This window comes from Protopterus annectens, chromosome 5.part0 (assembly GCF_019279795.1).
Source record: "Protopterus annectens isolate FY-2018-M chromosome 5.part0, PAN1.0, whole genome shotgun sequence".
Lineage (NCBI taxonomy): Eukaryota > Metazoa > Chordata > Ceratodontiformes > Protopteridae > Protopterus > Protopterus annectens.
In genome coordinates, this window is record NC_056735.1 from 20,423,264 (window position 1) to 20,439,145 (window position 15,882).

The window sequence follows — 15,882 nt, forward strand, 5'->3', positions numbered from 1 at the left end:
GCAGTCTATGCTTGAATAACCTTGCAGTTGTGCAATTCTAACTTCTTACAGTAGACGCACGTTGTAAGATTTAATTGGTTGATTCTTTTACATAGCACATGGCATGATGTAGTAATGTTTAAAATAGTACTGTACTGCTGGAAATGGAAATATAATCAAAAGTTAATGCCATGACTACGGTACAGGCGACCCAAGTTCAGTTAGCATCTGTGGTGCCTGTGGAAGCTCTCCAGGAAGGGGAGTGTATGTCTCGCCTATTCTGGGTGCAGGGAGGTGGTTCTGGCTTCTTACATGGGTGACTCTTGTAGAGAGCCTATGAGCTACACCAAGGGAGAACTAACCTACCAAGATTACCCTGTCTCAATGTATTCACTCTATTAGCTGAGGAGAACTCTGCTTATTCAGGTAAGCTTCCCTTTAGAACACAGCAGTGGCAGAACTTGGAAGAATCACTGGTGGGGGGAGGGGGTGTTCTTGGGGAAGAGGGTATGCCACTCTACAGGACCAGCAAGCTGGCCTGCTGCCTGCCACCTTACTGTCAGCTGGGAATGGAGGGCCGAATGGGATTTCTCGACAGGAACAAATGGGTCTTGGGATTTTTGCTTAGCTTGGGAATGTCCAGTTTCCCAGAATAAATGGGCTAATTGGATGAAGGCCTTCAAGTAGCAATAACAAAAAATAATAAATTATAATCAGAAATATCTGAGAGAGTATTTACGCAGCTTATGACTAGTTCACTCCATAATTTCTGTAATTTTTTAGTGTTACTGCCATTCATCATCCTTTTCAAGTAAAGTGTTTATACTCTAAAGTTCTTTCATAACCTGCTGTCTCACATAACTTTACCATGATTCATCTGCGGCTGTAATCTGTAGGGTATTATCCGCATGTAACCACCCATACTGCCCATCTGTAGGGTATTATCCGCATGTAACCCCCCATACTGCCCATTACATGTAACTGAAGTCTGCAGACAAGTCTGAACTCCAAACAGAATTCCTTGCTTACATTTTTAATGAAATAAAATAGACGTTGTTGTGATCAGAACTAATTACATAACGGAGTTGCCCTAATACTGCACTTTGAACTGAAAGATATTGCTGTGCTGCAAAAGAAGTTCAATTTTTTTTCACTTCTCTATTGCATTTAAAACATTTGCTTTTAATATTCTTTTTGCTAGTTGTCTTTGCTGTGATCAGCTATTTGTTCACGTCTTTGTCATCTAAATATTAAACGTACTAGTTTCAACAACCTCTTCCAAGGAGCACTTTCTGATTAAGAGACTTGCTTATAATCAGACAGTAGGTAAATGGAGACTGAGGGAATTAAACACATGACTGCAGAATGGAGGTCATTAGTACCTCATTATTTTAGTCCTCTGTTAAACTGATTGTCATGTCTTAGTGGTACACAAAATGTTTATTAACAAATTGTATGTGTGTGTGTATGTGTATATCAGTAAGTCTTTTGAAGGTGAGAGTTTGATTCTGTATAGTATTTTTGTATACCTTTCAGGAGTGGCAATTTTGCAAGAGGAGGACATCATCGCTACACTTGGAGAAAATGTTAACTTGACATCTAAGATGGCAGCAAATCAAACAACAGTAAAGGTTGTGTGGCAAAAGTACATAGGCTACTATGTGAAAGATGTGGCTGTTTATTATGAATCTGCTGCTCCAGAGCTGTATGAAAATTTTAAGAATCGAATAAATATAACTGTGCAGAGTTTGAATCAGTCCACTATTACAATATTTGGAGTAAGAAAAGAAGACGAAGGATGTTACAAGTGTATATTCATTGGATATCCATCTGGATCAGTAGAACAGAAAACATGCCTCAAAGTCTATGGTAAGGATTTGTTCATATTAGCGCTTAATGTAATGTAACTCATTTTAGCTATGGATTTTATGTTTAGGAGTACAAAATGTTTCATGTGACCGGGCTGTATACATTCTGCTGTATACTGCCTGGGTTGTCTACTTACCTGTTTAATCTGCAGTCTGATGTTATCAATTTTCATTCACCATCAACATATGGTTTGGATCCAACTTGGCCACTATTTTCAGCTTGTGGAAGCCTGCAAATTCTCACGCTCCTCTCTACCCACAATGCCTCACTGCTATTCCCCTCAGATCTTGTTTGGCACTCGTAGCATCAAGACATGGTTGCTGACTTCTCTTGAGCTCCAACAGTAAGATTTACTTACAGAACTTCTAAAATTTTGAATTTCTTCATTTAATCTTCCTTTCCTTTTTGTTATATAGTTCTATCCCATCCTTCAGCTATTTCCTGTTGCTGAGAATGAAAATCATCCTTTTTTGTAAATGCTTGCTTCTCTCTCTCTACCGTAGTGGTTCTGTGTTTACTTTGTTCATTTCACTTCACTCCTTTCAATAACTTTAGCATGGTGGGAAGAGGTTTTAAGAAGTGTGTTAAATGCGGACATAAGATGCCTTTCTCAGACAGACATGCTTTGTGTGTATACTGCTTAGGACTTGAGCATCTGAATAAGCCGTGCGATATAACTTTTGGGCCATCACAGAGAGGAAAAACAAGCTGATTTTGAAAGGGTTGCTGCCTATGACTTTTTCTCAAGCCATCACTGGGGCTCAGCCCTCCACTTCCTCTTCTCAAACTCAAAGTTCAGGATCCAAGGCTAGGGATCATGCAAAGAGATCCAGGTCCGTAGATGTACCATCCTCTGTGGAACCTAAAAAAGAAACTTCTGAGGTCGGATCCGACTTCCCTGGCTCTACTCAAGTCTTCGGATCCGACAAAGATGATTTTACCATATCTTATAAAGAAAACTACATCAGATCCTAAGTCTTCAGATCTGGAACCCATTCCCAGGACTGCTCTGCCATTATTTCCGGTGCCTTCTAGGGTACCTTCTCCCTTCCTGGAAAGGAGCTCTAGGCCTTCATACTTGATATCCTCACACTCTTCAAAAAGCCTGACTGAAGGTGATGTGGCTAGGATGGTGAAGCAGCTGGTAGCGGAACAACTTCAGAGGAGTGCCCTTAGAGTTCCTACCCCGTTGGATCAAGGACCTCTGCCAATGTCCAATCCTCCTCTGACCTGACACTTGGTTTCAGAGTTTTCGGATCTGAGTGTTCCAGGTCCATCTGGGTCGGACCCTTGGAAGCTGGGTTTCTCCAATCCAACAATAAGTCTAACTTTGTTGGATCTAACCCTTTCAGATCTTGATGGCTCTCTAAGCTGGGGGCTTCCACATCGGGTCTGGTGGGTGCAGTTGATGCCGAGGTTTTCAGAGATGTTTCTCCCTCTTGGGGCTTCAGTGTTTGATAGTTCAGTTGTGGCTTCCTCCTCAGGCAGACAGCCTTCGGGGGGAGGGGATGTCAGCAGACCAGGGACCTTCTTGCTCTGCTCCATTGGTTTCCTCTTCCCCGGGGAGGTTGGCTTTTAGGGTAGTGAAGAAGGTTTTTTTCTGAACCTTCAGATCAGTTAGGTCCTCCCCCATTGGTTCTATCCTTAATTGCTCCTTTGTCTTTGTCTCATGAGCCTCACCACTTCATGCCACAAGGACAGGCAGTCCAAAGTTTCCAGACTGCCCAATTTGGGATCCCCTCCTCTTCTGACACTTCCCCGGATCACCCCACCAAGGAAGTCCCTAGGAAGAGGCGGTGTAAGAGGAAACACCTAGACTTATTCCAATAGTCACCACGGATACTGACCTCGAATGGGAAGGGTTACCTAAATGACAATCTGATGATATCTCCTCGAACTCCTAAAACAAAAGGGTGGTTGATCTATCCAAAACTGTTCTCTTGAGGAGTCTGTATATCTGGAAGCTTTCAGGACTGACCCATCTACCTCCTGGGTAGTTCCGCCGCCAGATGAATTGGTGGACCTAATTTGTTGGAAGGCTTGGAAGGAGTCTGACTCGACAGAACCCATCTTCAAGCGACCAGAAAAAATTATGGTACCACAAGTAGAAAGGAAGTTTTGGAGTAAGGATATACCGGTTGATGTCATTGTTGTGGCGGCGGCCACCAAAAAGGAACTTGTGAAGGAGAGTTTGACTGTCCATCCTCCTAATAAAGAGTCTAGGGCAATGGACAGGTTGGGGAAACGAATGTGCGCTTCAGCAACTTTTGCTATTTGATTGCTGAATTACCTAGCCTATTTTACAAGGTTGCAAAAGGATCTACTCGAACTTTCCAACTTATTGGCAAGGACCATGACTGAAGGGACCCATTCGTCGGTGCCCCCTCAGTTGGCAACCTTATAATCCGTTGTGAACTCCTCCATGAGGCTTATCTACAATGCAATTGAAGGTGTCTCAAGGGCAGTGGGTTCAGGCATATCCATGAGGAGGCATGCCTGGACGCACCTGTGTAATTTTACAGAACCTTTCAAGTCTTCTTTCATCAACGTTCCTTTTGATGGCTCCTCCCTTTTCTGACAAACTGTTAAACACTTTTCAGGTGTGAGAAGGATGGAAAGAACTTGTCTGCCATTGGAGTACGTTTTTCGACACCCCACACACACACACAGACACACACACACACACACACACACACACACACACACACACACACACAACCTTTTCAAGGAAGCAGGAGGAAGTTCGCAAGATGTGGTTCAGAAAATCTCAAGGTCCTTTCCCCCAACACAAGTGGAAGTGATTATCCCAGAGGCAAAGGGGAAATGCTAACAACAGAAGACGCCCTTGTGGCAGAGGAGGCCCACAAAAAGTAGGATCCAGAGATAGGGTCAGCGCTGTTGAAGGGAGGCCCAATTGTCTTCTCCTGGAGGCCGTCGGGAGGGAGCAATTTTTTTGTGCAGCAAACAGCCTGGCTAAGTATAACAAGGGATATTTGGGTGTAGAGAATTATTATCAGTGGTTGTTCCATACCCCTTTTCCTTCCACTCCCATCTCTAACAAAGTTCTGCAATTTTCCACCCAACCAAAGGGAGCCAGCAACTCAGCAAATTCAACAGTTTCTCGCAAAAAGAGTCATCAAAGAAGTTCCACTAGACCAGATAGGATCTGAAACTTACTCAAGGTTCTTTTTGGTTTCAAAAAGGATGGGACAGGAGACCGATCTTGGATCTCAGCGTGTTAAACAAATTGGTCATGCACACTAAGTTCCAGATGGTCACGGTACAGTCCATTTTACTCTTTTTAGGGAAGGATAACTGGATGTGCTCTATAGACCTCTAGGATGCATACTATCACATAAAGATGAACAGATAGTCCAGGAGGCACTTATGCTTCTGAGTGGGAGCCAGTCACTACCAGTTCAGAGTACTTCCTTTGGCCTCACCACAGCCCCCAGGGTGTTTACCAAATGCACGGGAGTGGTAGTAGTCCATCTAGGGCTGCAAGGAATTTGGGTTTTCCCTTATTTGGATGACCACCGCTCTAACCAGGCATCAGTTGGTACAAGTGAGAGACCATGTACTAAACACTTGCTTGGATCGCAATAAATCTCGACAAATCAAAATTGCAACCCACCCAGAATCTGGAATTCATAGGCGCAATCTTTGACACTCAATCCATGCTTGCGTCCATACCGTTACCACGATTACAGAGCATCAGAAGCCAGATCAGAAGAATCATTAGCAGCACGAGGATGTAAAAGTCCTCCAGGCTCTAGGCTCGATGGCACTAGCCATTACTTTAGTACCCCTAGCAAGGTATCACATGAGAGAGTTATAATGGATGCTACAGAATGTGGCGAGAATGATTTTTCGTAATGGGCCCAGCCTTGCTGTGATCTTTTTGCATCTCCCTTGGAACTTCTTTGCCCTAATCCCCCCCCACCTCCAGCTGGGGAGTCATCGGACGCTCTTCTCAATGATTGCCCCCCCAAGGTCTGGTATACACCTATCCCCCAACTCCCTTTATCCCCAGATTCTTACAGATGGCATCCAGACTGAAAAGCAGAGTAATCCTCACTGCACCTTACTGGCCTCGACAAGTGCGGTTCCCCTTTCTTTGGTCTCACCTACTATCCCTACCTTGGATTCTGGATCCGACTCCAGACCTTTTGTCCCATCTGACAGGACTGATTAACCTAGATCTTCCCAACCTCAGACTGACCGCATGGTTTCTCCAATTCCATTGCTGACCAGGCAACCTATGCTTTCTTCCCCAGTCCGTTCTATTCTATTATCTTCCCATAAACCTTCTACTAGGAAATTGTACAGAAGCAAGTGGAAAAGATTTATTTGTGTGGGTGAAGAAAAAACACATAGAACCCTTTACAGCTCCTACATATGCGGTCCTTGAATTTCTAGTGGAATTGTTTAATGAAGGAGCAAGCACATCCACTATTAGGGTTCAGCTTTCAGAAATTTCAGATTTCCATGTGGGATTACGTAATTTTTCCTTGGCTTCTGCAAAGATTTGTAAAGTATGTCTGAAAGGTACTCTTCTGCTAAGACATCCCTTTAAGGACCCTGTCCCTCAATGGGACTTAACCCTAGTACTGCAGGGCCTGATGCACCCTTGAGTCTGCAGCCAAATGTGATTTGAAATTCTTATCTTGGAAGACAGCCTTTCTGGTTTCTTTAACATCAGCCAGAAGAATATCAGAGCTTCATGCATTGTCCTGGTCTTTCGCAAAGATAAGATTTCCTTATGGACCAATGCTTACTTTCTGCCAAAGGTGTGTCAGAATCCAATATTAATCAGAACATTCATCTTCCAGCATTCTTTCCAAATTTCAGTAACCAAGGGGAATTCTTGCAGCATTCATTGGATGTTCATTGACAGTTGTGTTTCTGTTTACAAAGGACCTTAGGAAAGTAGACCAACTTGTCATTTCCTTTCCATACCATAAGTTGGGACAACCCATTAAGGAAAGTGTAAAGAAACAAAGTTTATTGCACAAATTCTGCAGGAACACACACAGATACACTAACACTATAAATCTCACTAATACGTTTTCGTTCCACACTTCATCAGATGTAAAAAAACAAAAAACTACAAAGGACTGTTTTTATATCACATTTGAAATAGTGGCTTGGAAAAAGAACCAATCAAATCAAACAATCAATTTTATCACTTCAAAACATGAATATGCATGTCTGACTTCATGAATATGCAAATTTAAAACTAGGAACTTGTATAAAACTCCAAAAACACTTTGTTTTGAGCTAATAAATACACTGATTACAAGATGTAAAAAGCTGGCAACACATATTAAATATATAATGAATTAAATAAAAACATAATAAATAATGATATATTACAATCAACTAATAGAAAATGGTACATAAATGCCCTCTAGTGGACAAAGATGCCAATTACAACTTGGCTGATCTTATTTTTAAAACTGGGAGAATGGAAAGCATATCATTTAAACCTGGGTATTTCGTGGCTTCTAAAACAATTTGCCAATAAAGCTCACGATACTCAAGTTTTGTTTCCCACATGCCCCCTCTAATTTCCTTAGGAACTACTTCTAAAACAAAAATAGAGCTTGTGGACAAATGGACTTATGACGAAATAAAGCATTATTAGAATTAGCTTTACTTATTTCATACATGTGTTCATAAATGCGTGTTTTTAATTTTCTCTCTGTCTTGCCAATATAAAACGAATTACATATCTTGCACAAAGCAAGATACACTAATCCCACTAGTATTACAATTGACAAAACATTTACTTGTGAGAGTTCTGTCCCTGCTCCTTATTGCCAATGGGGTGGTATTAATAAGATAGGGGCACTGAGAGCATGCACCACATTTAAAGTCCCTACTCTTGTAGTATTAAAATATTTTGTGGAACAACTACCAAATTTAAAAAGGTTTTTAAAATTCCTTTATTTTCTATTTGTAAAAGTTAATGAATTCTTAAAGCGGGGTCCCAAATCTGAGATTTCCTTGAATTTCTCCCACTCTTTACTAATGATTTCCCTAATAATACCTGCATCACCATTAAAATCTGAAACATAAGCTGCCTTGCATTCACTAGGGGTATTAAACTGACAAGAAGAACCATCACCAGAAGCATCCACTCCCAAATTGGGGCAAATCTACCTAATCTACCATCTTTGACCTCTGCTGTAACTTGCTCAATTAAATGAATAGGGTAGCCTCTCTCTAGGAACATTTGACCCACAAACTCACACTCACTATAAAGATCTTTATCAATAGACGTCATACGACTAATTCTAACCAGTTGCCCTTTTATAAGATTCTTTTTTTTTTATAAAAAGGGTGACCGCTGGTAAAATGTAAGTATGAATTTGAAAAGGTATTTTTTCTGTATACTTTTGAAACAAACATACCTTTATCCATTGTAATATGCACATCCAAATAAATAAGCTCCTGTGAGTTAAAGTTATATGTAAATTCCAAAAATTGTGATGTACTTTTTAAATATTCCAAGAAATCATAAAACCTTTCCATACTATCGGTCCAAAAAATGACAATATCGTCCAAAAAACGCTTATAAAGGGACCAACAACTATTGAATTCACTATTCAAATACATATGTATTTTCCCACCAGGTTAAAATAATGTTAGCATACGTGGGGGCACATTTGGCCCCCATAGCCACACCTTTAGTTTGTTTATAGAATTCACCTTCATAAAACATATAGTTATTTTTTAAAATAAGCTCCATTAACATTAAACAAGTGTTGAAATCATTACTAGAAAAATGACCATCTGAAATCATTGCTTGTTCCAACCATTGGAGCCCTGTATCATGTGGGATACTCCCAAACAAATCAACTATATCTAAAGTAACAAATATTGTGTTATCTTTGTAAAGGTCCGATTTCAACTAAGAAAATCCCAGGAATCCTTGAGCACTGCTGGTCCCAAGAAAGACAATTCTTTTAACTTTACGTCTACAAACTTAGCCAAAGGAGCCGTAATGGAACCTTCAGATGAAACAATTAAACGAAATGGTGGATCTATACAATTTTTATGGACCTTGGGAATCCCAAACGCAGAAGAAACTCTGTGATTTTTATTATATAAAAAGTTGAAAGTATCCAAACTCCTAGAACCCTCCAAAAGTAAATCGTTTAACATGAGGTGAATTCTAGAATGAGCTATATTAACATCATTAATGGAAGCTCTGGAATACTTGCTGACATCGTCAAGTTGTTCTTTTACTTTGTACTCATAAACAATACTGTCCATCAAAATTTTTCTACCTCCTTTATCAGGTTGCATAATTCTAATAGAACGATCATTCCTAAGTGACTCAAGGAGGCTAGTCTCTTTCTTGGATAGATTGGAATAAACTCTATGCGTATTTATTCCTTTCCTGATTTCTCTCTCAGCTAAAATCTCAAAATTTTTTAATTGTGGATGTAGGGGTGGATTAAAAGTACTTTTTTTCCTTCAGGGGAGTAAATAAAAAGGAGTTGTCAGAAATAATATTGAAATATAAAGCTAAATTCTTTTTTCTAAGAAAAAGCTTTAAGTCAATAATAACTCTGGGAATATTAGCCTTCCTCAAAGAAACAAGTTTGAAACCCTTGGAAAATAAATTAAAATGTTGTATGTAAATTGGAAAACTACTATAATTATAAATTTTATAACCTTTATGAGAAAAAAACATTGCCTTCTCATGTAATACCATCAGTGTTTTCTGAAGACAGAGTGGAAGTTCCTAGTACAAAGTCAGCTGTGATCAAAGGTTCTAAAGTCTGAAATGAATCACACTCTAAATGAAAATTTCTCAATTCCAGGGTTGCCCCCTCAGATTCCCTCTGTAATTGTTGTAATTGTAGTAGACCTATTGTTTGTTCCTGATTCTGTCCAATCTTTGGGGGGGGTGTCTAAAGGGATATCCCTAACATTACTATCCTGACCTTTGATACGTTCACCATTATCATACTGTTGTCAACACCCCTGTGAACAAATTCCTTTATTCTCTGAAAAGGCCTTGATTTCGGATAAGCTATACCTTCCTTATACTCCTTAACACCCCTTTGTAATTTACTTTCCTTTCTCTGAATATTGTTAATACAATTCTTGTCAATGCAATTAAAAATGTCATGATATGTATCTTTCTCACTATCCACAGTAAATAACAAGTCATTCAAAATAATACCATTAGTTGATTCCCTTTCTTTCAACAAAAAAGCTATATCTCTTTCATTCTCATCAACTATAGCTTTAATAATTTTCAAGCCAAATTTATCAAAAGCATTGATTAAATCTGTATGAAATTGGGAACCTTCCTGTACCCTATTCGGGTACTTACTCTCAGTCCCTTAGGGACTATGTTGTGCTTCAAATATTCATTAAGATAAGCATTATCACATTCTATATTTTTGTATCTATCCATGAAATAATAAAGTTTATCTAAGTTCTCCCTATATGTTAGGGCTTTTGCTTCTGTTTTACTAGAGAAGGATTTTTGTTAGTCATAATTCTTCTTGATAATGTCACTGAAAGCAAAACAAGAATTAGTATTATGAAAGTCACCTGATTTTCCATTTAGAATATGAGCCGATGTAGAAGGCGCATTCTCCTGTGAGTCGCTAACTTGTTGCTGTGTAAAACAAATGTTAGGAAATCCAACAGAGTCACTTGGCAACACTTGTTTAACTTGAGAAGAAGAATGTTGAATAGTTTTCAGCGCATTCGATAAATCCTGTCCTGGTTGGACTTCATATTGGACTTCCACAGTGAATTTTGGTGGTTATCAGTTTGGGTTTTCGCTGTCATCTCTCTTTTTTTAGTTTAGGAAAATAACTAAAGCCAAATGGAAAATGGAATGTATTTCCTTGGTGTATGCAAAATTGGGTATGTCCATCCACAAACCTGTAAGAGCTCATTCTACCAGATTTGTGGCAACATCCACAGTTTTTCAGTCAAGAGCTTCCATGGATGATTATTTGTGCAGCTGCTGCTTGGTCATATCCACATGCTTATATCAACCACTACAAATTGGATCTGGTCTCGAGGGGAAGAGCAGCCTTTGGTTTGGCCATTCTTATGAATATCCTTCCTTAGGATCATATAGGTCTCAGGTAGTTGGGGACTGTGCCCCATACGTTGATGGTGAATTAAAATTGATAACATCAGATAAAGAAGTTATGTACTCACCATAATGTTCCATCTGTATTGTCCATTTTATTTCGCCATCAACTCCCTACTCTGCTACCCCTCGTCCATAAATAAGAAGTAACCATGTGAGGATTCAAAGGTTATCATAAATACCTTACAGTTTGATCTCCATTGATGGTCTTTTCCTTTCGAGCTGTATGTATTATCTGAGGGGGAACACGAGAGAGACATTATGGGTAGAGAGGAGCTCAAGAGTTTGTAGGCTTCTATGAGCTGAAAATAGTGGCCAGGTCGGATCCGGACCATATGTTGATGGTGAATGAAAATTGACAACACAGATGAAACGTTATGGTGAGTACATAACTTTTTTTTTTTTTTGACCTCCATCTGATCTCTTATAGGTCCATAGGGTTATAGGTAAGTACTAGGCTAGCTGCCCTTGCTGGCCATTTTAAGCCTTGCCAGTTTCCTTTTTTGTGTTTCAAATAAACTATCCCATTTGGTTATAGATTGTCCTGACCCATCCCATGGTTGATAATTGTTTATTACCCCTAAAGAGAATAACTGAGATCATACTATAGATAATTTGAGGGGACCCATGCATGGGATAAACCATTTAGGAGGTGTCTATGCCCATTAGTAGTACAGGGGACAGTTCTGCGGTACATTTCTTTTTCTCAGCCATAGATCCAAGTTGCAGTTGAAAATGGACAGAGAGTAACTTTGTTTTATGTGGACGGGAGCCAGTTCCAGAGCAGCAGTATGCTCTGCGAAATATACCTGTCATTCCAAACCATTCTGTTGATGTTGCAGAAGGGGTTTATTTCATAAAACAGATTGCCATGTAGAGGATTATGGTGACACCACTTTGAGAAGTACAAACTAAACATGTCTGTCTCCAGAAACTATTCCAAGCTTGGTTTCCCAGATATTCCACTTCAAGCTGGGAAAATAATCTCTCAGGAGTGGCTTAGGTGTACCCTGGGCCTTTTCCCAGTGGTTTTGCTTGGAATACCTCCCAGTCAAAGTGCATATGGTCATCTACGTAAGTTGCCTGCATTGTCTTCGTTCACATCAGTTAAACCAGAGGAGGAGTAGTCATTCTACTGCAAGATATAATGGGATTGTCAACTTCCTCATTTTTGTCTTGGATATTAAACCCAGGGACCCTAAAAAGGAGCATAATTTCTGTTTAATTTTGTGATCGATTCTTTTAGTATTTAGCAGAGAGCAAGGACATAAAATGACCAGTAAATCAAGACTTTTATCTTTTGACTTGGCTCTCATGTTACAGTCCAGTCCAGCACAATGGCTATAGTACTGGTGCTGCTGGAGCCATTGTTTTTCTCTTGATCCCATCTACCTTCAGTGAAGAACAAAACCCCAGTATACCACTCCTTTACCTGAAGTAGGTGCTGCTCTGTCACCTGCAGACAGTAGTTTACCCTTTTCTAGGAAAGAAAGAATAGCTGTGTAAGATCTTACCATAACCTTAGATGTTCTATTCCATGTTGCAGTATTCATAACAGCAGGGAGTTGCTGCCAGCAGCGCCACCTTCTGGCCAGTATACCAAAGTCTGTTTCTCGAGGGTACGGGTGACGTCCCTTGTCAGGGCCATAAACTGACGTAGGGTATAAAGGTGACATTTGCACGGACACTTCTCAGAATGAACTGCCGTATACAGTAGTACTCCTGTGGGTAGAGGAGTCCCAAGGGGACCATTGGAATTACATGCAGGCTAAAGTCAAGAAAGTAGGTGTTTTTTGTGTACTGAGACATTAGGGAGTATCAAAGTAATATCCTCCAGGTCAGAATGGCAAGCAAGATGTTAAAGGCAGAGTGGCGGGTGGGGGGATTGAATACTGCAACATGGAAGAGAAGGACATCTAAGGTTATGGTAAGTTCTTGCACAACTATTCTATGTCCTTCTATTCACTGTTGCAGTATTCATAACAATAGGGAAATCACCAGTACTTTCAGGCATGGTTTTGGGTGGAGGATTGGGTTCTCTGGTCAATGATCCCTTGGAGGATAGACCTGGCAAACCCTGCCCTAGCTGTAGAGACTAGGTCCAGTTTGTAATGGCTGGTAAAGGTGTGGACAGAAGTCCAAGTGGCAGCTTCCAGGAGGGAAGCGTAGTCAATTCCTTTGAAATAGGCAGCTCAGGGAGCAGCTGCCCTGGTAGAGTGAGGTTTGACTTGTCCGTGTAGGGATTTTCCATGGAAAGTGTAGCATAGGGTAATGGATTTTGAAATCCATGAGGAAATGGTTTGCTTGGAGACAGCCTTCCCTAGAGCTCTGGGATGGAAGGAAATGAGAAGTTGATCTGATTTTCTGGTGGGTTTAGTTTTGTCTAAGTAGTACCGCAGTTGTTTGTTGACATCCAAGGAATGGAGAGCCCTTTCTGAGGATTTTTGTGGTTGAGGGTAAAAGACTGGTAGATTGATGGTCTGGTTTAGTGAAAGTTCATTAACCATCTGCGGCATGAAGGAAGGGTTGGTCCTTAGGGTGACTCTGCCCTTGTGGAAAATAAGGTAAGGAGAGGTAACCATGAGGGCTTGAATCACAGATACTCTCCTGGTGGATGTAGGGGCCACTAGTAGAACTGTTTTCAGTGTGCATTGCTTTAGGGATACTAAATGAGCTGGTTCAAAGGGTGGCAATGTAAGTTTTTCCAGTACAAAGTTCAGATCCCAAGGGGGAGGGATAGGTTTCCTGGGAGGACTGATGTGAAGCACTCCCTTGAGGAAAAGTTTGACCTCCAGTCTGGAAGCCAGAGGAGGGGAGATTGGCAGGCAGAGATAGCAGATACATGCACTTTGACAGATTAATATGTTAGCTCTGAGTGCAGTAGCTCACACGAATAGGAAAGGACCATAGGTATAGAGCTAGTCAGTGGGTCTGTTTTTTTCATTGACACCAGTAGGAGAATCTGTTCCATTTGGATACATAGTTTCTCCTAGTACTAGGTAATCTGGCCTCCTGCAGAACATTGAGTACGTCCTCTGAGTATAGGTGTCTGTAGGGGATCAAAACCCTATCACCCATAAGGTTAATTTCGGATTGTCCACCTAAGAGTGTAGTAAGGATCCCTTGTCCTGTGTGAGTAGGTCTATCCGGTGGGGTAACCTGTGATGAGTGCCCTTGACTAGTAGGTGTAAGAGGGGAAAACAGTGCTGTCTTAGCCAAAAGGGGGTCACCAGTAAGATTTCTGGGTTGTCCCTCTGTATTTTCAGAAGGACTTTCTGAATTAGGGTGAATGGGGGGAAGGCAGAGAGGTACATTCCCCCCAAGAGAAGGAGAAGGCGTCCACTTTCCAAGCTTGTGGATGTGGATTCCTTGTGGAGAATTTGGGCATCTGTCTGTTCTGGGCTTAGGCAAAAAGTTCTGCTTGTGGAATACCCCACCTAGAAAAACTTCCCTGTGAAGCATCAATTTGTGACTTGGAGCTAAAGTTCTGCTCAGGTAGTCTGCCATGGCATTCTCTGTGGAAGGGGTATAGACACCTAGCAGATGAATGTGGAGAGATACTGCTAGGTTCCAGATCTGGATTGCTAGGCTGCACAGAGGGAAGGACTTTGTTCCCCCTGTTTGTTGATGTACCACAGGACTGTCATATTGTCTGTGATTACTTTCAGGGTTTCTGGGTGAAGGACTGATTTGAAGTTTAGCAGGGGCAAGTGTAAAGCCCTCATGTCTTTGATGTTAATATGGTTCTTTAGTCTTGAGTTGGACCATGTGCCTTGGACTGAGAGTTGTTTTTGGCTTGTAGGTAGCACAGCCCCCCCGCCCATCCCAAGTTGGAGGCATCTGTGGAGGCCTGTTGTAGGGAGGCTGAGATCTGAAGGTGGATCCCTTGGTTGAGTTGAAGAGCTGAGATCCACTACTGGAGTTCCTTCTTCAGACATTGAAGTAAGGGGAGGGGGATGTCCAGGGGCTGGGTGTGTTGACTTCCTAGGTTTTTCAGGAACCAATGGATTTTTCTCATATGGTGTTTTGCTACAGGCAACATGGGTATGAGTGATGCCATATGTCCTAGAATTCTTAAAATCTCTCGAGCTGGCAAGGCGGTGTGGGAGAGGATTCTTTGAAAATATAGACAAAAGTCTAGGATTCTTTGATCTGGAATGAAGGCTTTCATTATGTCTGTTCTGATCCTGCAGCCCAGGAAAACCAGGTCTTGAGAGAGGATCAGGTGAGATTTTTCATGGTTTATGGTGAACCCTAACAGAGATAAGGTGGAGATTACCTGTTGTAGATGTAACAGGAGGGTTTGGTGGTCTTGATGAAGAATGAGCAGGCCATCCAGGTATGGGTATATCTGAATACCCTGAGTCCTGATGTGGGCAGTGACTGGGACCAGGCATTTTGTGAATACTTGGGGGGGGGGGGGGCAGTAGAGTCCAAAGGGCAAGGCTGAGAATTGCAAATGGCAGGAGCCTATTGCAAATCTGAGGTATTTCCTGTAATGTTGGTGTATGGGGATGTGTAGGTAGGCATCCTTTATGTCCAGGGCTACCATGAAAGTCTGAGTTGGAATTAGTGGTAAGAGGAGGGGTAAGGTAATCAATTTGAAACTGGGAACTTTGAGAAATAGGTTTAGATAGGATAAGTCTATGATTGGCCTCCAAGTGCTGTCCTTCCTTGGTACCATAAATGTTCTGGAGTAAAAACCCCTGTTTCTTTGCTGGTGTGGCACCTGTTCTATGGTACCTTGAAGTAGAAGCTGCTGAATGATAGGAGGGGGAAAAGGTGGGTTTTGCTTACAGGTGGTTGAGTATGCCACGGAAGGGTGGTATCATCCACCAAGTCATGAAGTAGCCTGACTGAATGATGGAGAGAACCCATTGTTCTGATGTAATCTGCCAGAA

General features: G+C 41.3%; 1 protein-coding gene across 1 annotated transcript in view; it reads left to right on the forward strand.

Annotated features, from left to right (window-relative positions):
• Positions 1-15,882, forward strand: part of LOC122802455 — a 707,224-nt gene that overhangs the window by 79,081 nt on the left and 612,261 nt on the right. The window contains exon 2 of the mRNA XM_044072076.1: positions 1,516-1,848. Coding sequence (XP_043928011.1) covers positions 1,516-1,848 — 333 coding nt within the window. The remainder of the gene's footprint in view (positions 1-1,515; positions 1,849-15,882) is intronic.